At 38.8% G+C, this 23,005-nt stretch overlaps 1 protein-coding gene across 1 annotated transcript; it reads right to left on the bottom strand.

Moving 5' to 3' along the window:
• Positions 1–7,882: 7,882 nt before the first annotated feature.
• On the bottom strand, positions 7,883–19,827 carry nsdhl (NAD(P) dependent 3-beta-hydroxysteroid dehydrogenase NSDHL). Its single transcript, XM_088344099.1, has 7 exons — positions 19,668–19,827; positions 16,444–16,605; positions 14,334–14,480; positions 13,558–13,686; positions 10,025–10,167; positions 9,846–9,948; positions 7,883–8,335 (listed from the first exon to the last, which is right to left on the bottom strand). Exons 1-7 carry the CDS (start codon positions 19,704–19,706, stop codon positions 7,997–7,999), a joined length of 1,062 nt encoding a protein of 353 aa, XP_088200225.1. The 5' UTR covers positions 19,707–19,827; the 3' UTR covers positions 7,883–7,996.
• Between the last annotated feature and the right edge of the window lie 3,178 nt (positions 19,828–23,005).

Raw genomic sequence — 23,005 nt, 5'->3', positions numbered from 1 at the left:
GAAATAGAGGGGCACAGAAAGACCATGTTAGGAGAAAAGAGCTAAAATACTAACTGATATGGTGGGGCACGGATGAAAACATTGTGAAGAAAAACGAATGAAAACTGATAAACATAAGGAAAGAAACTTAAATGAAAAAAAGAAGGGGAAAATAATTGAAATAAAACAGAAATAGAGGGGTACATAGAAACCATGTGAAGAGAAAAAATCCCGCCCCCCCAAAAAAAATTCAGATATGGCACAGCACTCACAGACCATGAAAGGGAGGAAGAACTCAAATGAAAACCCACTTGGTAGGGCACACCGAAACCTTGTAAGAAAAAAATAACCTAAATGACAGGCATTTTTGGGAGAAACAATGTAAGGATAAAACAAAAAGAACTGGAGACAGAAATCGTGGGGTACAGAGAAACTATGTAAGGAAAGAAACTATAACCAAATTGACATGATGGGCTAAAAAGAAACCATGCAAGTGAAAAAAAGAATTTAAATGAAAACCAACGTGGTGGGGCATAGAGAAACCCTGCGAGGAATCAAGAACTTAAAAGAATATGGACGTGGTGGAGAAGAATGAGATTATGTGAGGAAAAAAGAATTAGAACAAAAATAGGAATGGTTGGGTAAAGAGAAACAATGTCAAAAAAGAAAAGAACGTAAAGAAAACAGACTTGAGTACTGACATCTTGGGGTACAGAGAAACCATGTGAGGAAAAAACTATAATGAAAACAGACAGGGTTGGACATAGAGAAGCCATGTAAACGGAAAATATGTTAAAAAAAAACGAAAATGATAGATCAGAGACACTGTGCAAGGGAAATGGAATTGAAAAACATGGTTGGACAAGGTGATATCTTGTGAGTAAAAAAAAGACATAAAGAGGCACAGAGAAACCATGTACAGAAAAAAATAATTAAAGCACACGTGGTGGGACACACTGTAAAAACAATGTAAGCAAAACAATAAGTAAAATGAATACAGGAATCATGGGACACAAAGAAAGAAACAAAGTAAAATGAAAATAGGCATGGTGGAGCACAGAAAAATCAGGTACAGATAAAAAAAATATTTCAAATAAAAGAGACATTAGGGGCCCAGAAATAGGGAAAAAAAAACTAAAATGAAAACAAACATATTGGCATTAGGGGAAATAATGTTAAGAAAATAACAATTAAATAGGAAAAAGACATGGTTGAACACAGAGAAACCTTGTAAAGAGAAAATAACTCAATTTAAAAGACTCAGTTAAGACATAGATAAGCCATGAGAGGAAAGAACAACAATGTAAACACATGGTGAGGCACAGAGGAACCAGGTGAGGAAAGACCACTCAAGTTTGGCTCATTGATTATTCATTTTCCTCAAGTATGACATATTCCATCTTACACTTACATTTTAAAGTTTTTATCAGATATTTTGTATAATTCTAGGCCAAAGTAGAAGTAACAGAAAGGAGTCGTTAAAAAACTCTGAAGACAGAAAAAAACAAACCATTATCCCCTCAGAAAATCTTTAGAGAAAAGAAGGCGTGACTCACTTTCGCAATGAATCCACAAACGGATGGCGAAAGCGAGCAAAGTTTGACTCCAGTCGTAAATGTAAACGCTCAAGTCTATTGTCTCAGCTGATTTTTTTTTTTTTTCATTTTTTTCCCCTCAAGCTACAAACCAGTTTGACAGCCTCAGCCGGTGGCTGCAACTATACCTGTGACAGAAAGACTGCAAAGAATCTGGCCATGGTAGGGCAAATCCTTAAAGGTGGTGTCTGTAACTTCAAAATTCTACTTGCTGAAGCCACCTTCTGGATGAAATCATCATTGCAGCCTGTGTGCAGCCCCTTTTGTATGTGGAATTCTTAAACACGCTCGAATAAACTTCCTTTGTCATCTTTTTGGTGGTTTTGGATTGGCATTTCGACTGGATTTGAAACAGTCCTTTTCTTACTTTCACCATTTTCATCCTAAAATTAAAGAAAACCGCGAGCTTTGAACTCGGTTGGACATCGTACACACATACCTAATAGAGAAAAGGTTTAAAGGGCACCTGAAACTCTGCAACTCATCTTTAAAGCCCCAGTGTGTAATATTTAAACACTAGATGGCACTGTTGTCTAATGCAAACCAAAACCACTGCCACAGAGCACAGCGTAGCAGCAAGTTGTAGGGATTCCACTTTGTAAAAGAAATAGACATTTCTTGACCTCATCTCATCTCATCTCATTAGCTGCACCGCTTATCCTCAGTAGGGTCGCGGGGGTCCTGGAGCCCATCCCAGCAATCATCGGGCAGTGGGTAGGGGTTCACCCTGAACTGGTTGCCAGCCAATCGCAAGGCACACAGGGACAGACAACTCGCTCGCTCTTTCACACCTAGGGACAATTTGGACCGGCCAATCCACCTGAAATGCATGTCTTTGGAATGTGGGAGGAAACCGGAGTGCCCGGAGGAATCCCACGCAAGCACAGGGAGAACATACAAACTCCACACAGTAAGTGCGCTAGCTGGATTTGAACCCGTTTTTTTAAAAACAAAATTGGTATGACAGTTCGTGAATTTTTGCTTAGTATTCAAATCAATTTTTTTTTCCTGAATGAAAGTTTTTTATACCACTAGGAGGCACTAAATATTACACACTGTACCTTTTAGTATCTTTTGGATGAATGACATATCTTTGCCACTAGAGGGCGAAATATATTGGGCAGACAGCTAGCGATGCGCCTAGAATGTAATTTTACATTTTAATAACAAATACCCGCACTCATTAAGTGTGTATATTGGAGTTTATATGTCAAGATTTCCTGCGAAAACAATGTTACCCTCTAGGTGTAGTTTAAGAAAGCCATTTTTTTCTTTATTTTATTTATAATTCCTAAATGCCAACCTGTTGATGTTAAACAGCGTTAAAAATAGAGTGTGCGATAACATCTAAGTGTGAAACACTATCCGTGTTTAAAATGTGAGAGTTGGTGAGTATGAAGTACAATGGACACAAGAGTAAGTTTTAGATTATAAGCAAAAAGGCGTAAATGGGACGATAGATGATTGGATTTGGCTGCTTGGAGTGGTCGGTGGTCTGGACATGCAGTACCCAATATGACTGCAGATGTTTTATCAGTTTTTGGGCGGATTTATTGTGGGGGCCTTGACATGAAAGCTAAAGGCACTTGCGGAGGCTACAAGTACAGCGCACGCACACACACACACGATTTATAAAGTAGTCAAGGACTTTAGATTAGATTTAGATTGATTATAACATGTTTCACTTTGTAAACTGAATTAAATGTGAAAACAGTTGAGAAGGGTTTCCAGCCATGTTTTGAAACATACTTGGAACATATGAGCAAGAATTGAGGAAACACAAATGTCTGGGTTTTATAAATGGCAGCAAGTGGATTGTCAGGTTTAATGCGTGAAAAGTATGCCGCTGGCATCATTAAACGAACAAAGACTGAATGAAAAATGGGAAATTATTCTGACACCTGAAATAAAAATAGGTCATTTCCTGCCTGTCAATACTAAGAGGTAAGGGAATGATCTTTGCGACAATTAACCTTTTAAGGCCCAAATATAGAAAAACGTATATATTTTAACCACCTAGATGGTATTATAAGAGGCCTTTAAAGATGAAAATGAAAAAACACGTTTTTTTTGTGAAGTTTTATGAGATATACGATTTTATACATGTAATGCTCGACATTTTCTCGAATTGGAAGAGCCAGTCTTCCCGAAATAGGCAAATAACAAATCAAGGGAAAGCCAAAACCCTCATTTGTCATATTACCGATTGGAATCACCTGCGCCCGTTTATTTTGCGCCAGCCGCTGTGGGCTAGCTGATTGGCTCCCTGTCCCTATTTAAATCCTGTCCTGTCACTCCCCTGTTGTCAGTCCGTCTGCGAACCTCTGTGTTTACAAAGCTAGCCTTTTTCGACCCTGACTCCCACTTGTCCCGTTTTTTGCTCCTGTTTGTCTCCAGCTACGACCTGTTTTCATCACGACCACGTCCGCCCTCCCGTTTTGGCTACGACTTGTTTTGAACATGACCACGTCTGCCCTCCCGTCCCGGCTTACGACCCATTTTTGATCCCGACCACGTCTACTCTCCCATCCTGGCTTACGACTCGTTTCCGATCCCGACCACGTTTTTGCTCTCCTGTTCCGGCTTTCGACCTGTTTTTCCGTCCCCGACACCGCCATCGCCCGCTACGGAAGATCCACTACCGTATTCGGATCACAATCCGAGAGCGACTTGCTTCCCGCATCTAGCGAGCACCAGATCACGGGCGCTGCCCTTCCTCTTTCCTGCAATAATACTTGTGAGAAACGTAACGTAATTGGGTTCTGGTCCTGACATCATCTTGTTTCTTTTAGCTTTTACCATTGAAAATAATCCTTTACGAGAAAACTTCTGAGATGACTTTTTTTGAAAAGATGCAGAACTTTTGCTTCGGCGCTTATTTTTGCATTTGTGATACAGCCGATATCTGAACAAAGCTTTCCATTAACACAAGGGTAGAGTACTTTGCTTGCGAAATGACCTTCTTTTGCAAGTACACCGATCAGATGCATCGCATATCTCGTGACTCTCACCACACTGCGCCTACTCGCCTTATGGGGCCCCTACACACACTCATTCGCCGGAAAAAGCAAGCAACACAAGGAAGTTGGGAGTCCTCAATGTGTGAACAAATTTCTGATCAAAGCCACTCCTGTAATATACCAGTGATTTATCATTCTGAATCATTCCCAGAGGCTTGATACTTATGAGCATCAACAAACCCTTTTTTAAAAAATCTATCTACCTACCTTTCGAAGCCATATGCCCCTCGTGGGAGGTGGCTAGTCAAAAACACACTCTCATTCACCAAACATAGATTCCTCTTCGCTCTTCCCAACCTGACACTGAACATTAAGTCCACAGCACAACAATGGGTGAGTTGCTGTGCCACGTAACCCTTCATCAGCAGAAAGACCCGACAGCATACACTGGTTTACCCCCTCTGCATCACATGTATCTCTCAGTCATTCTTAATTATCCTTCACCATTCTCATCCATCCCTCGCCAGGGTTGGGTAGGGTTACTTAAACTTGATTACTTTCAATCACTTTTGGATTACTCCTATACCAAATATGCTAATAAAAGACAAAAAAAACTAAATATGAATAAAATTACTCAATTTTGTGCAGGCTTGGGGAGTAACGGAATACATGGAATGGCAAAAATGATGTTGGCAAGCTGTTTGGATTTATTTTCATTTGGTTTCTGTCGCATTTTATGTTAGTTTTGCCGGAGATCAAAGCCAGGAGAGAAAGCTTACCACGTATTGTGAGTCATTATTTTACTCATATTTAGTTTATTTTGTCTTTTATTAGCATATTTGGTATTGGAGTAACCCTAAAGTAATTGAAAGTAATCAAGTTAAAGTAACCCTACCCAACCCTGTCCCTCGCATCCATTAAATTAACCGATCTCACATCCAGAGCACGTTTCACCCAATCCATCAAACCATATTGGGGCCTTCCTTGCATTCTATTTCCCACCACTTCTGCACTACATACACTTTTAGTCAAACGTCCTTTATCAAATTCTTTCCATAAATCCAAACCATCTGAGAACATTTTTTATTTCATTTTTTTATACTTTATGGCGTTGAATGATATGATAGATCCAGTCCAAGGTAACAAAGTGTTGTTGCTAAGCCAATGTTTCACGGATTGTGAATATTCTGCACTACATGGGCTTCTATAGACATTTCCCACCAGAGAGAATAATTGTGAGTCAGAACAATAACATCCAGTGACTATTTTAAGGTAAAGAAAATAAACAACATAAACCGTTTTTAAAACTTTAGAAAAAAATGAAAAATAATATAATTTTAAAACCCTGGGTCTTACAAGTCAAATTAAATATCTTTCTCCCACTTCAGCGGATTATTGAAAGTGTAGGCACAGTGAAACCATGTACAGGAAAAAAAATAGATGATTGGATTTGGCTGCTTGGAGTGGTCGGTGGTCTGAACATGCTGTACCCAATATGGGCGATATAAAATAAATACTAATTCCTCAACCTATGAGTACTTCAAAAAATATAGGTTTGTATGATATTTCATGTATTACTGCTCATTTTTAAAAGCAATCTATTTTTGGAATGAAAAATGAATGGGGCACAGAGAAAGCATGGGAGGACAAAAAGAGCCAAATGAAAAGACATGATGGGCACAAAGAGATGATGTAAGAAAAATTAACAAAATAGGCAAAGTGAGGCACAGAGAAACCATGTACAATCCTATATTGGGCCACACAGTGTTTAGTAAGCTTTGTAAATATAGTAAAAGTAAACACAATGACATGCTAAATTTAAACCGCTTCCATTAAAATTCCTGTTCATAGGCAAAGTGGTTAAAAACTGATTTTGATTATGAAAGAATATGGTTACAAAACGTCATAAAAATACACCATCATATAAATGTGCCTTTTTTTTAAGATACGGCGTTCACCCATCTTACTACTCAGGGTACCACCAAAAAACAGCCTATTTCTGCTCATTGTTGTCTTCTTTTGTATCTTTATTTTGTTATGCTTTGGATTTTTTTTTCATATTTTATTTTTCTCTTTTATTTTTTTATTCCCATGCAAATGACTGGACAAAAACTCTTTGGTCACTATATTCTGCCCTGTGCTTTTTAGCACTTGTTTTTGGTCGGATGGAAAAGTGACATCTAGGGATCAAATAATACACACTGTGTCTTTGATTTTCATTGTTGTGCTGCGTCTTAAATGAACGGAGAATGAACGGAAATGATGCTGTGAAAAAATAATTTTATTACATCATAATCAGTGAAATATAACAGTGTTAAAGTGTATTAAGTTTTATGGACCCTTTAATTTGTAAATATTATGACTTAAGTGGGCAGCGCTTAGCCTGGAGGCAAAAGCATACTTGCACTGGTAAGAAGACTGAGGAAAAGAAAGCTGTCAACGCTGCCCGTTGTCATGCGTTTGTGTGCCGGATTTGGAGAGAAATGTTGCGGATCGTAAATTGAAGTTTTACAGGATCCCAATGGACACTCCTGATCAAAGAAACATAATAGTCATGATTAAAGTCAGTAAAGCCATAGATTGGACAGAGGCACTCATCAAAAATGTTTGAAGTAGCAGCGCACACTTCGTGACAAGGGGAATAAACGTTTATCAAATTACTTATATTGCCAGAATATCTTGTTTTCTTAGCTAAAGCTAACAGTGTGTAGCCTAATACCAACCGTGTCGTTATGAACACTGTGTGGGTCGGGGAAAATAAACAGGAAAACAATCAAAGTAATTTATTACATTTAATTATTCATATATTTGTTATTTTTTTAGGATTTGAAGCTAAGAAAATACTCCACTATAATATGTATTGGAGAACAACCATCAATGTTTAATTCCTCTTACCTGATTGGGTTTGCAGCGCACACATTTTTGGTGAGTGCCTCGGTCTAATCTTTTCGTTTGAATGCATTTAACCTTAACCCTTCTTTTTCTTTGATCAGGACTGTCAGCTGTGCAATTTACGATCACTAACGTTTTTTTTCTTCGACACACAACCTGACATTTTAACATGCAACCAGTAGAAACAAAAGCTTAGTTTCTTCTGTTTTGACCAGCTCGGAGTATTCTGTTGCCTCCAGTTTCGACTGTGACGTCACGTGTGATACATGCTATGAGTGTTTATTTAGTAACTTTATATAGTAAAAAGTAATTGCTGCATCACATCATTATTTTGAAGTAAAGCACACTTTTGAGTTCGATAGTGAGAAGGCGCTTCATTTGGACTTTCCAGCTCATTACGATATGAGCAATGACAGATAATCAGTGCTGTACAAAAAGGCATGATGCAAGAAAGAACGTGCAGAATGTGAAGAGCGGTGTCTTAGGAAACAGCGTGGCGGCTGCCATCTGCTGGTGGAAATCGTACATTACAGTTGGAAATCAAACGGAACATTGTTTCAAACGTCCATTTTAACGTAACGCATTGTGCCTCAAATGAGGATAGCTTTGTACAGTGAGTTCAATGCCCTCCTGGAGGCCAACTACGGGCTTATAGCCGAGGTCCCGCTTGGCTCGCTTGCAGCTGTAGTAGTGATGCGTTCCGGCCAGGGCCACTCTCATCGGCGTGAAGGTCGGTTTGAAGGTCAGCAAAGGACTCAGCACCAGAGACAAAAGAGAAAGAAGAACGGCCAGGACGTAGACGAGCGTGTAAGGCAGGTGGTAGCGCGGGGCAGGGTAACCTAGACCCACTAAAACCTTTGACATGAAGTCCCAAAATCGGATCGGTTCGTCGTTGGTGATGTGATATGGCTAGGGAAACCAAAACACACACAAAAGCATTTGTATTCTAACAAGAGATTGCTGATCTTTGACTTAGGGTACAAAAAGTAGAAACAGTAATCCCTTGTTTATCGTCTTTGATGGAGACCAGAACCACCCCAAGATATGCAGAGAATAAACTACGGGGATAATGGGTAGCGAGTGGATTTTTAGCAACTTGTGATGCATTGAGTACATAAAGTGCAAATCATAAAGTAGCAAGGGATTACTGGGTTCCTACAGCTGAAAGTTAAATTCAAGGCTTTTTACAACTCATTTATTGCCTTTTGAAATCAAATTTAAGACCAAGTCGACAAAAAAAAAAAAAAACAACAACAACAACAACTGTAACAAACCAAAACCACCACATTAATTAGAGGCAATTATAAACAAATATGTATTTTAATCTGTTGTTTATATCAACATTTTGGTCCATTTGTAAACTTTCCCTCTGAAAAACTGACAGATAACTACTAATTCCACAGAACTCCTTTCCTACATCGATGAGCATTTTTACCATGAATCATGATAAAAAAAAAAAAAAGACTATTAAATCTCAGTTCAAACAAATATAAATTTTATGTTTTTACCTTTTTAAGACTTTTGAAAATTGGATTTATGACATTTTAAGGCCAATTAGGGCCTTATTTTAGAATAAATTGAATGCTTATTATGACTTTTCGCAAAACTGACTGTATACCAGAACATAGAAAATGCAAAGACAAATGCATCCTATAATCATATATACAGACGCTGACCTACTTACGAACGAAATATGTTTTCGTATCATTTCGTAAAATAATATGCTCTATAAAAGGTACATAAAGTTGAGTTTAACTTACTTTTGGAACATGCGCTTCAAGAGTGCCCGGAAAAAAAGCGTTCTGATCATTTTCTCAACCGCAACAAGCTTTCTTATTCCACACTCATTTAAAAAGAAACGGCTCGCCTCTTTACGCTTTACACCAACCATCTTGAATGGATGCACGAGATTGAACAATAAAAATGTCACGGTTCTTAGAGCGCTGGAGATACAGTATGTTTACACGAACAAGGAAGAGGAGGCGGATTTCTTCTTCGGGGTGGATGCTGGGTGACCTCGTAGCGCCACACGCCGGTAGCGGCGGAAAAAAGCACTACACTAATGTCCTGTACTCGGAAAAAGGTGCACACAATACAACATCTAACTTACAGCAATGTCCGGATATTTTTTGACATCCCGAAATCTTTTTTCGTATCTACCGTTTTTCGTAAGTCGAATGGTAGTAAGTAGGGGAGCTTCTGTAAATTATTATAATTGGAGAAGTAAATTACAAAAATGAAACTAGAGAAAACATGTGTAGTCTTGAAACACACAAATACTAAGATTTAACATTGAATTAATATCTAGCAACGACAGCACTGAAATAGAACTCCTTCCTTATTACACGTGTAAATTTAAGAGTTTTTCCACAACAACTGTAGTCAGAAAACACAGATTTTTAAGAAAAATTCCACTGACCTTTCCACATATGGGAGACTCAGGCCTCAGGTGCTCAGCAGCCAGGATGTGACCGTGTACGACGTTCTCCACAAAGGTGAAATCCACCAGGTTAGTTCCATCACTTGAAACACATAAAACATTCAATATTCCAAAATGTCATGATGGATGTTACGTCAGATGTCTTGGGTCAGACTCACCCAATGATGAACTTCATGTTGCCCCTGCGAGCTGTGTCCACCAGGATGGGGACCAGCTGCGGGTCCCGGGGTCCGAAGATGCCATGGGGCCGGATGGCAACGGTGAGGAAACCCTTCTCCTTGTCGCAAGCCTCCAGGACCAACTTGGACACCAACAAAATATGCATTTGTGTCACAGTAAAGAGGCTGAAGGCTAACACTCAAGGACCATTTTTTTTTTAACTCAAGAAATGGGGAAGCCAAATGAGTGACGCTTGCGACCACATGACCCAGAGACTAATTTGACCCTACCCAGGGTTAGGTAGGGTTACTTTAACTGGATTACTTTTGGATTACTCCAATACCAAATATACTAATAAAAGACAAAAGAAACTAAATATGAATAAAATTACTAAATTTTGTGCAGGCTTGGGGAGTAACGGAACAATGGAACGGCAAAAATGATGTTTGGATTCATTTTAATTTTGTTTCTGTTGCATTTTATGTTAGTTTTGCCGGAGATCAAAGAGATCAAAGCCAGGAGAGAAAGCTTACCACGTGTTGTGAGTCATCATTTTATTCATATTTAGTTTCTTTTGTCTTTTATTAGCATATTCTACCCAATGCAGTGCTTCAATTATTTTCTGTCCAGTAAAATTTGTCTATAACATTGTTTAAAGTACACTTACATAACACTGTAAACTGATTAACATATAATAGATTAAAAATGATGTATAGATCAACTTCAGAGTTCCTACAGCTTAAAGCAAGTTGAATTCAAGACTTTTTAATGCCTTTTGAAATTAAATTCAAGACCAGTTTGACCCAAAAAAAAAAAAAAAAACATTGAAGCAAAACAAAAACAAAAAAACCAATGTTTCTGGCACACAATTCATCGTGCTTTGTACATTACCTGGTACATTATTTAGCCATTGCGATAAACATCCATCAGACAGCCACTTCTCATTAAATGGACACTTTCCCATTGTCCAACTTAAACCTCTGTCTGAAGTTGCTATGTGTATTATGGGTAGACCCAAAACAGGCATGTGCTATGAGAGGCCCGACTGAAACCACATAGCCGTTTTGATAGTTTCATTATTATCGAATTAATAAAAAAAATAATTGATAAAGGCTACAAAGTCTTTTTAGTTCAAACAAATATAAAATTTACTAATGTGTTCACATTTTTAAGACTTTCAAAAATTGGATTCAAGACATTTTAATCCCAATTAAGGCCTTATTTCTAGAACAATGCATCCAATCCCTTTTAAGACGCAAGGATCCGCGGGAACCCTGAACCTACAACAAAGCTTTGAAATTGGAAATAATCCCGTTTTGCAAGACACAGCTTTTTGAAGCAGAATGAACGAAGCAACTCTCAACAACGCTCGCTGGTTTATTGACATAGGAGTCACTATCGGCACCAAGCACGAAGGTTTGGGTTTGGCATTAGTAAGGACCAAGTCATAACAAAACAAATCTCAAGTGAAATAGGGTAAAGTTGCCACCAATACATTTGTCCTATGCTTCAGCACTCCAGGAACGAAGTTGATTTAACCCTTTTTGCGCTGCTTTGTCAGATCGAACTTTGTTTGAGTGATTACATAGTGTTGGTGCCGACAAAACTCGATATACAGTGGAACCTCGGTTTTCGAACGCTTCTCAGTTCGGACAAATCGGTGTTCGACCAAAAATTGAGAAATTCTTGCGTCGCTGTTCGGTCAAAAATCAGAGTTCGAACGCCGGTAATGCGTGAGTGCGTACGCTAGGGTGCGATGCTAAGCGGCGTACGGGTGTTTTAGCCCATAATTATGCCTCCGAAGAAGGTCGTTGCAAGCAGCAACGTTGCTACAGGTGAAAAAAGAAAAGTTGTCCGTCCAACTATTGCCTTTAAGAAAGACATAATAGCTAAATATGAAAGAGGTGTACGAGTTTCCGATCTTGGGAATACAGCATGGCTAAATTTACTATCAGTACGATAGTAAAGAATAAGGAGGCTGTGAAATCGAGTGATGCGGCTAAGGAAGTGAGTGCTATAAGCAAGCAACTGCCGCAAGTTTTGAAAGAGTTTGAAAAACTTTTGATGATTTTTCTCTCCCCACCGTCCGCCACAAAGGTAAGAAATCCTATTCATAATTATTTTCTTTGTCCTTTTTTTTATTTTCACACGTTCATTTTAGCGTAATCTTTCGTACGGAAGATTACGCTAACGCGAACGTACGATTAGCCTGGGTTAGCTTCACGTTTACGTTCATGGTAAACATTCAGGGTGTTGTAACGGATTAAAACGATTTACATTACTTTTAATGGGAAAAACGATTTCGGTGATTGAACAAATCGGTTTTCGAACAGGGTTCTGGAACGGATTATGGTCGAGAACAGAGGTTTCACTGTACCTCAGTCCTTAGCAACCCTTCGCTAAAAAGAACTCGAGCGTGATTGGGGTGTAATGTCTTGAAATTTATTGGGTCGCTTGAGGGTCCGTTCTACTTTATGTCAACACCTCATATTCAATGCTCTTATTTCTTGCTATATGCTATATTGAGGCTAAATGTAAAGAAAACACTGTCAAGAGAGCACCACTGCTCCCCTAGTGTAGTGGAGGTGCAATTGCAGAGTTGTAAAATTAATTAAAAATAAAAAAAGATTCCGTATGAAAGTTTGACCTCATATCCCTTAGAGAAGTGACGTCACCGGAAGACAACCAGGACCAAAACAATAGTGTGTCCCGATGAAAAACAAAAAAGGCGATTGTCATAATCAGCGAATGCATAGCACTCATTTTTGCTTGAAGTAATTGAAACTTTGCTTACTGTGTTGCTTTTGTCAGAGTTGCGTGTTTTGATCGTCAAAAGCTGTGTGGTGTTAGTTTACCTGCAGTTGTTCACAGCGTGTTTTCATTTTTTTGCCTTTGCCTACTTAGTCATGTGATTGTGACTTTTCCTTTTGTGTTTTTCGCTGCGTGTCCTGCAAATAATATAATATTGTTCAGAGCAACTTTTCTCCAGTTGGGTTTGTTACAGTCTTTGTGTTGTTGGCTCTCATTTATCCTGGCTGCTAACTGCATGTTTTTGATCAGCCAGCCGCCGTTTGTTTTTTTAAGCCGATTGGTCCCCATTCAACTTCTATAGAAATCGGCTAGCCTGCCGTGATCATTTAATTTATTTACGGCTGGGTTTGTGTTTGTTGCTGTATCGTTATTTTTATGTTGGCCTCTGGTTATACTGGCTGCTTACTGCATGTTTTGATCAGCCAGCGTCCCGTTTTTCCGCCGATCGGTTCCAGTTAGGAATTTTTATCAGCCGGCTAACTTGCCACACAAGTGCAGTCAGTGTGAGATATGTGCTATTCTGTGGCCGCAGATGTGCTGAAGTCATTGACAGCAGAGGCTTGTACACTTCTTACTAATTGCTGACTGTTGTAACCTTGAGATTTTTTTCCAAGCCAAAGTTATTGTTATTCTCTAATTTTGATAAGTGTGTTCTCTAATTTTGATCTCCAGTGTATATATGCAAAAAAAACAAGCTAAATGAAATGCACTGCCCTCCTACCTTCTCTTGCTTGATCTTTGTCTCTGTGTAGTAGTCGATGGGCTTCTTGGCGTAGGGCAAATCTTCACTCCCGTTCTTGATATCGGAGCCCTCAAATACCACGCTAGCGCTACTTGTCAGCACCAATTTCTGACAACAGAGACACACGAGTATGTACTGTAAACGGTCTCTACTTTAAACTTCATACTTTGTAGCCTCAGTGCATCATGGCTTGAAAAATATTCATTTAAATATTTAAAAAAATATGAAATATTCAAACAGGGTTGCATGTGTACGGGATGCACAATTGCATTTTTTTTTTCAGTTCAGGCCAATTAACCGTGCTCTTGAGGCTGCCCTGAAAAGAATTGCCCTGTACTGGCTACGATCCATTATCTTTAGTTGACACTTGCTGAGAGGGCAAATTCGTGTCATGTTTGGCGGCTCTTGTTTTCGCTCTTTCAGCCTAAAAAGAATAGCAGCTTGCGGCCGCAATTTATTATGCCCGATCGAATACCGCTGCGAGTGGGGACCGGCAGAACTCATTTTTGTCAGGCCGTGTGGCTATTTTTAACGTTCTGTCCCACCGGGAGGCGTGCTAAAATGAACACTACTTGCGCGGCTGCATTCAATTATCTCTGGTCGACGATTGCAGCTCATGTTAAAAAAGGTGGAGGCAGGGTGAGGGCTTCTTGTCATATTTTTTGCTTATTGCAGGAGGCTCTTGTCCCCATAACCGTGCTAAATGAGAGATTACAGTATTTCACATCGATGTATTCTAACCCTGCTTCTCTCACCTGTACGCCAGCTTGAGCGCAGGCCTGAATGACTGTGCTGGTGCCCTCAATATTGACCTTCTCGAACAGAGCCCTGTCGTCACTGGCGGGTGACGGAGAGGCACAGTGGAACACCAGTGACACACCTTGCAGTGCTGGCAACAGGGCCTATGGGTGACATAAATAACTCAAAATAGTTCAAACGAATAACAGAAATGGTCCACTGAATAACCCAGATAGCTCAATGATAATCCTAGCAACAATTCGTACCTGCCAATCAACCAGCCATGGATGTTTTTGAGGCGCGTAAGGAAAACTGAATTCCCGGGAAAAACATATTAAAGACACACGGAGAACATGCAAACTCCACATGGGGGGGTTAGTAGCTCAAATCGAACCCAGGACCTGTGAACCGTGAGGCAGACGTGCTTAACACTCATCCAACGGGGTGTACCCGGTATTTCATCCATCCATTATCTGCACCGCTTCTCCTCAGTAGGGTCACGGGAGTGCTGGCGCCCATCCCAGCTATTTTGGGTAGTGGGCAGGGGACACCCTGAAATGGTTGCCAGCCAGTAGCAAGGCACACAGGGACAGACAATTCGCTCGCTTGTTGGAGGAAACCGGAGTGCCCAGAGGAAACCCACGCAAGCACGGGGAGAACATACAAACTCCGCACAGGAAGTCCGGTAGCTGGATTTGAACCCATGACTTCAGAACTGTGCCGCACAAGCGCTAACCACTGCGCCGCCGTGCTGCCCGAGTATATTTATTTTTCCTAATAATACACGAAAACAAAAATCATTACCAGAAAACTCGGAAAAGTTACTATAATAGTGAATGTAAAATACAAACAAACGCAAAGTAAAGGGAGTTTTAAAATTACTTCTAGCATTCTGTATCTCATTTTTTATGAGTAAATAATACATATTTAATAAAGCTGTTCTATTTTTTAATACATGAGTCAAAGTATTTTAATTATATGTTTGATCATTTACTACGGAGTTTTTAATACTTTATTAAATGTATTCATTACGATGTTGTGCATGGGTGTCGACTTAAAATATTTACGTTTTTTTTTTTAACATTTATCGTAGAATTATTCCATTGATGAAAAGGAACAAAAGGAGTTTGTAGTTGGAAGTTTACAAATATTTATATACTCGATGAATAAACTAATTAAAAAAAAAAAAAAAAAGTCAAAACAATAGTTAATGTCCAATTAATACAAATTCAAAGTCAAGTCATTTATTCGTATAGCCCTCAATGTCTCAAAGGACTGCACAGGCCACGATTACACCATCCCCCGAGAATGTCTTGCTCTCGCATTTTGTATGTAATTATTTATGACTAAATAATACATATTTAATGATAATTTTCGAATAGGCCTACCTAGGTAAAATATATTTTATTGATATGTTTGACTGTTTACTACGGACAATTTTACATTTTTTTTAACTGCGTCATTAAGTATGAGTTCACTCAATTAAAAATTAGGATGTAAAACGTAGATTAGGTTACCGTTTTACACACACCAAAAAAGATAATTTTCAGAAATTTAAACAAAAATGGCAATATTAGGTCGACGAAAGAAGAATTGGAAAGGTTTTAGGACCCAGCAATTTATAGTCAGGCGCAACTGCGCCTACCCAATGGGGACAGCCGCCCACTAAACGTCACAATAATCAATCTCATCCCTGTTTAGGGGACCCTGGGTGACTGCAATACATAAACAACCTAAAACAGGTGAGTAATAATGTTATTAATAGCTGGACAACTCACTCGCTCATTCACACCTAGGAACAATTTGAGCTGGCCAATTAACCTGACGTGCATGTTTTTTTGGAATGTAGGAGCAAGCCAGAGTGCCCGGAGGAAGCCCGCGCAAGCACAGGGAGAACATGCAAACTCTGCAAAGGAAGGCTGGTAACTGGATTTGAACCCATGACCCCAGAACTGTGCCGCGGGCGCGCTAACCACTCAACTGCCGTGTTGGGGGTGGATTTCATTGGTACATAAAATGACACAATTTAAAAATGAATAGTATGGTGGTTATGACACATCTGCTTGACCACGACACAATTTGGTTCATTTTAGGGGAAAGTTTGATCTGGTGGAAAAACGAATTCACCTGCAAATCACACAGGTCTCCTTGGTGGAAAGTAACGCTGGACATCTCGAAGTTCTGGCGAATGTCGAAGACAGACACGGAATAGCCACGTTCCACGAGTTTCTCTACTAGGTGCTGGCCCAGGAATCCGGAACCGCCGATAACAGCGCATCGCTTACTACTCTAGAAGACACAAAACCCACACAGCAAAAACTGCTTTAAACAAAATTGAAAAGACGTCAAGGTTCCTTCCAAAAGATGTCTTTATTTGGTTAAAAAGTCGAAGTTGAAAAACTTTCATTTTTAAGGGATTTGAGGACCTTATTTGGGATCAAATTAAAAGAAGTAAATGCAACAAATATGTTTGGACTAAAGTTAGTCATTGATCGGCGCTCTGAACCAGAGTTGGGCATAATATAGCCCATGGACAGTGTTCCCACTAAGCTGCGCGCAATTGTGCACTGCTCGCACATTCTCAGCGCACAAGAAAATCTAGCCAGCACACAAAAATGAGGGCTCAAAATTATTAATTAAGAAGCGACTCAAGTCAAAGTTACAGTGCATGAAGGTAAAAATACACTGGTTCCCCTGACGTTGTGTCCTAAATGCGGTATTTTGAAGTCGAGTCAAAGGAGAACGAAGTTGAGTAAAGTTAGTAGAGTTTGTCGGGGAACCGGCTTCTTTGGCTCGGCTCACTAACAGGAACCGGCTCTTTGGGTTGTTTTTGCTTCTTTAATCCCAACATGACCAAATATGTAAAATTATGCACAAAATGACTTAAAGGAAGGGGGGAATAGAACAAAAAAGAAAAAAATACAAAAATGAAAAAGTAGTGAAAAGCTGAGAAAAAAAGCCAGAAAAAAAGAAAAGAAAAATGTAGGAAAAAAGTACATAGAAAACAAAAAGAAAAAAGTAAGAGCTCAGAAAAAATAAACACAATGAGATTTTTTTTAAAGGAATTAAAAAAAAAGTAGAAAAAAAACACGGTAAAAAGAAGAAAAAGTTTGTGTTGCATTCAAATCATTTCCAATTATATCAAGTGAATCGTGTTGCCAACATTGTGCTTCCACTAAAAAACGTGATTAAGTACAGTTCCGTATCTTACAACCGACTAAATAAGCCCCCAAAAATATTATGCGACAAAATATATCAGGAAATAAAAAGAAATGGATATCTTGTGAAAGACTTTTAAGAACAAACGACGTTTGAAGGCCGTACAACCTTTGCAATAGTACATGAGTCAATTCATTCAAAAGGGAAAAATAATTTTGCATTGCCGGAAACTCAGCAAAATGTAACTTCATGTCAAGTTTTGGACATGTTTGATAATTAATTATCTTGCCACACTTGGGATTATGGTTGCTCACTGTTGTTTCAAGCGCTGCTCACCGACTTTGTGTGAACGTTCAGACCCGTGGAAAATTAGAGGGAACATTGCCCATGGGCTACATGCTTCCAGTCAGGATTCATCACCCAGCCTGCTAAGCAAAATGTTATAATAGCATGTATTACAAGGTAAAAATAATAATGATAATTACTACAATGGTGATGTGTTGCTTTCAGGGTTCCTACAGCTTAAGTCAAGTTAAATTCAAGACTTTCAAAGACCTTTTTTAAGCCTTATGAAATCAAATTTAAGGTCAAGTTGAGAAAAAAAAATAAACAACTGAAACAAACGGAGAAAACACACTTCATATAAACAATAGATGGTGCCTCATACACATGACTTGGCTGCTTTTAGCAATGGCGTGAAAGGGCCATCCAACAGCTTCTCATAAAATGTACACTTTCCCATGGTCCAAAATAGAAGTCCTTCTCCGAAGTTACTATATACAGTGGCTTGCTAAACTATTTGCCCCCCTTGAACTTTGTGACCTTTATCCAAATTTCAGACTTCAAACATCAAGATATAAAACTAATTTCTTGTGAAGCATCAATAAGCATAATCCAGCTTTAAACATCTCCACAACAGTATCTTGGACCTGCCTGGTGTGTTCCTCGTTCTTCATGATGCTCTCTGCGCTTTAAACAGACCTCTGAGACTATCACAGTGCAGGTGCATTAGTACAGAGACTTGATTACACACAGGTGGATTCCATTTATCATCGTTAGTCATTTAGATCAACATTGAATTATTCAGATATCCTCACTGAACTTCTGGACAGAGTTTGCTGCACTGAAAATAAAGGGGCTGAATAATTTTGCACACCCACTTATTTGTTTTTTATTTGTTGAAAACGTTTAAAATATCCAATTAAGAGTGTTTCACTTCATGATTATGTCCCACTTATTGTTGATGCCTCACAGTTTTATATCTTTATGTTTGAAGTCTGAAATTTGGCAATAGGTCACTAAGTTCAAGGGAGCCAAACAGTTTCGCAAGCCACTGTATATTGGGGCTAAACCTTAGACATGTGAAAGCCCGACTGAAACCACAGCCCCGTTTTGATAGTGTGACCAAAAACTGAAACTATGTTGCCGTCAAAAAAGGTGAATTATTAAAATAAAACAAAAGAAGACAATAGATAAATGTTACTAAGTCTTTTGAATTCAAACAAATATATAGCTTTTTCATGTGTTCGGATTTGAGAGACTTTTGACAATTTGTATTGGAGACATTTCATGCCAATTAGGGCCTTATTTTAGAATAACTGCCCGGAGATGGCTGGGATGGGCTCCAGCCCCCCGCGACCCTAATGAGGATAAGCGGTACGGCTAATGAGATGAGATGAGATGAGATTTAAATGCCTTTTAATACTTTAAGGATTCACAGGAACCCTGGATTTGATGCCACACTTGTCCCCAGTGTCCCGAACATTCAAATCGTTCATTTATCTTCACTTTATTTTTTCAAATCAAGATTATTATTAAATCTAATGAAAATAACTAGGCATGCAGAATTTTCAATGAATATTATCGAATGTAGTGCTTCAAAAAGGGGCGTAATTATTAACTTTGTTTAAATCCTTGGTGTTTCAAAATCAGTTTAATTAAATGGTTTATTGATAGATGGGGGAATAAAGTAATATTAAAACATGTACATGCCCACTTTTGGCCCAATTTTAGGACTAAATCAAAACTAAAAGACGAAAATCCAAAAGATGTCCCGTGGTGCATGGTCAGCGTTTCAATTAGCAAATGAATTCATGAATCAAATCATGAATTCATTTGATAATCAATTCATGAATTCGTTTGCACTTCAAACAGTAAAACGTTTGTAGAGTAAAAACAATGCCTCAACTCACCGGTCGAACACGCGTGGCCATAATAAAGTCGCTAAACATCAATTATAAGCGTGGTATTTTACTCGTGTGCCTTTTCCTTTTCAAACACGAGAGACAGACACACTTTGTCGGATTAAGTTTCGAAAATGCACCATGTGTGTTGCGTTACCTGACTGACTCAATCAGCTGAGTGAGTTCTTAACATCTATTGGATACCCGCTAGATGACGTAAAATAATGACCAATCAGAGGGGGTAAACGTAAAAGAACGCCACACTTTTGGCCAATCAGATGTGATCTCTTTCACCTAGTTTAAAGTGACCGTGTGTATTATTTAGCGCATCCCGGTGGTTAAAACAAACGGCATTTGGAAAAGCAGAAAGGATATTCATTTAAATGATAGTGGAACTATATATTGAACATTGTGTAAACATGCATTTTTGAATAAACTTGGATTTTGAGGAATTAGTATTTGTTTGCTATAAGATGATTCTCACTTGTATCCTGGTCATCCTGGAAGGGCGATAACCTGATGTCCCTTCCCTTCTCAAGGTGTCTTCATTTGTCTCATGCGGAGCCATCGTGTGGGTTTTAGATCAGGGGATGGTGTAATAATAGTCTCTGTTTTTTTATAATTCATGGTCTGTGCAGCCCTTTGATACTTATTAAGGGTTATACAAATAAACATGACTTGGCAGCATTTTGCTGCCAAGGCTACCATCAAAACCTCATCTCATCTCATTAGCTGCACCGCTTATCCTCAGTAGGGTCGCGGGGGTGCTGGAGCCCATCCCAGCAATCATCGGGCAGTGGGCAGGGGACACCCTGAACTGGTTGCCAGTCAATCCAGGGCACACAGGGACAGACAACTCGCTCGCTCATTCACACCTAGGGACAATTTGGACCGGCCAATTCACCTGAAATGCATGTTTTTGGAACGTGGGAGGAAACCGGAGTGCCCGGAGGAAACCCACGCAAGCACGGGGAGAACATACAAACTCCACACAGGAAGTCCGGTAGCTGGATTTGAACCCACACAGGAGGTTCCCAAGACCTTAGAACTGTGCCGCACACGCGCTAACCACTACGCCTATTGCTGTGTTTCTTATTTTCTTTGGATACGTTTTGGTCATTTTAAGTATAATTTTATTTATACCCATGTTTCCCTTTTCTTTTTCATTTATACTTTTTCTTTCTTTTGTTTAAGATAGATAGATACTTTATTCATCCCCGCAGGGAAATTCACACTTCCAGCAGCATCCCTGCGCTGGAGAACAAAACAATAATAAAGCGAAAAGAATACAATACACAAATACCCAATGTGACGTGTTAATACCCAATGTAGCGTGTTATACCTGTATAAAGTATCTAGATAGTGCTACACAGAATACACACTGCAATGAAAATACGGTAATATGCAATGTGGGGGGTGTGATTTAATGTGGGCCTTTACTCCGCCGGGTGGAGTTAAAGAGCCTCATGGCACGAGGAAAAGAAGATATCCTCAGTCTGTCCGTGGTACAAGACTGTGACAGCAGTCTGTCGCTGAAGCTGCTCTTCTGTCTGTTTTCACATTTTTCTCTCCTTTTTTCTGGATTTGTACTTATTTACTTTTTGTTTTATCACATTTTTCTTTCCTTCCTTGTGCTTGTTCATTCTTTTTTTTCATATTCTGATGTACTTATCCCCCCACCAACTCTTTGTTTTCTCTTACTTTTTTTTCCTTCTTCCAGAAAAGCTTGGCGAAAAAAATGAGGGATTTTTTTTTCTCCCCTCCCCTTTTTTTCTGTTTCTATTTGCCGACATTTCTTGTGTAAATATCATGTAAATTATAACTATAGCCTTATCCTCATTGTTTTATAACCTTATCTTCTCTGTTCCTTTATCTTCTTGGCTCATACCTCACTGTGAATGTGTAAAACTAGAGTGTCATGCCCAATTTCGTTGTCACAATATGTTAATCAATTTTGTAACAATGACAATAAAGGTATATTCTATTCTATTATATTCTATTATCTTCACCCCCACCCCCTTTTCCATCTTCATTCCTATTTTCTTACTTTTTTATGTCTTTCTTTGAGAAGCACCTGGGGAAAAAGTGAGCGGAAAAAATATTGTGTTTTGGTCACTTTGAGTCTCCGTAGTTTGTATTCTTAATTGTGCTTTTTTATTACTAGTATTTGGTTGCACCACCATTACACCATTAACATCTCATCTCATCAGCCATACCGCTTATCCTCATTAGGGTCGCGGGGGGGCTGAAGCCCATCCCAGCCATCTCCGGGCAGTGGGCAGGGGACACCCTGAACTGGTTGGCAGCCAATCGCAGGGCACACAGGGACAGACAACTCATTCGCTCATTCACACCTAGGGACAATTTGGACATTGTGGTTAAATGTTACACGATATATTTACCTTTAATCAATCTGCACATGTTGGAAATTTGCTAGTTTGTTATTTTAACAGAGAAGGATGTCAGAATTTGAATGAATAGAAAACGTTGTCAGATCAATAAACATAGCTCATTTATTATTGATAGTGTATTTTATCTATATGCTTGTATCTAAATTTCTGTTCAGTTCGTCTAACCAACCAATTTTTGTGAGAAAATCAACAGTTGTTAAGAATTACAAATGAGATGTGATTCACAAATGAAAATTAACAACTGTGCGGGTTTTTTTTTGTCTATTAATGAAATGTAAATCTAATATTTTGGCGGTTCATCCACAAAATATCAAAAATGTAAACCCGTTTGATTTTTTTGAATAAAATGTATAGTTTAATACACATTCCCAAAGTACAAGTGATTTATCATTTAGTTAAACACGTGATCGTTATTTTTTGTCAGAAGACAGTATTTCTTCTAAGCATTTCTGGAGCACTTCTGGTTCACTTAAAAATTGTTACATGTATAGATTAACATTTTCATGTCAATTTTGTTTGTAATGATGCAATGTGCAATGAAGTCTTTTAAATATATATGTAACCGCGGTGTACACGTCCCACCAAAGAACTACATTCACGCTGGACTGGATGATGAGGTTTTTATTACAGTTGCTGCAAATGAATGAGTCACACACAACATGTGGTTAGCTCCTCTGCTGGCTTTCAACACGTTGTAGACTGCCCAAAACATTTTCTTTACAGTTGAGATACAATTTCAGAAAATCAACAATGAGAATTATTTTTACATCCAATTTAACAAGATACTTTTAACAAGAGATCGTATAGTGTTTTTTTAACATTTACAATGAATTCAACATATTTTTCTTTAAACTGAATTTTAACCAACATCATCCTTTTTATATATATGAGAAAATAGAAATAATAACAATAACGAGTATAAAAACGGGTATAATT

The sequence above is a fragment of the Urocampus carinirostris genome, chromosome 9 (genome assembly GCF_059441175.1).
Source record: "Urocampus carinirostris isolate Australia breed hairy pipefish chromosome 9, RoL_Ucar_1.0, whole genome shotgun sequence".
In the NCBI taxonomy this organism is placed as follows: Eukaryota; Metazoa; Chordata; class Actinopteri; order Syngnathiformes; family Syngnathidae; genus Urocampus; species Urocampus carinirostris.
This window is presented reverse-complemented; position numbering and strand designations above follow the sequence as displayed.

What these genes read in the sequence shown, in the direction of transcription:
- nsdhl (XM_088344099.1), bottom strand. Translation starts at nt 19,706, where the DNA reads ATGTTTAGCGACTTTATTATGGCCACGCGTGTTCGACCG. An exon ending in GCGCTCAAGCTGGCGTACAG is followed by an intron (nt 13,687 to 14,333) that starts GTGAGAGAAGCA and finishes CTCTGTTGTCAG; the next exon opens with AAATTGGTGCTGACAAGTAG. An exon ending in CAAAGATCAAGCAAGAGAAG is followed by an intron (nt 10,168 to 13,557) that starts GTAGGAGGGCAG and finishes TTGGTGTCCAAG; the next exon opens with TTGGTCCTGGAGGCTTGCGA.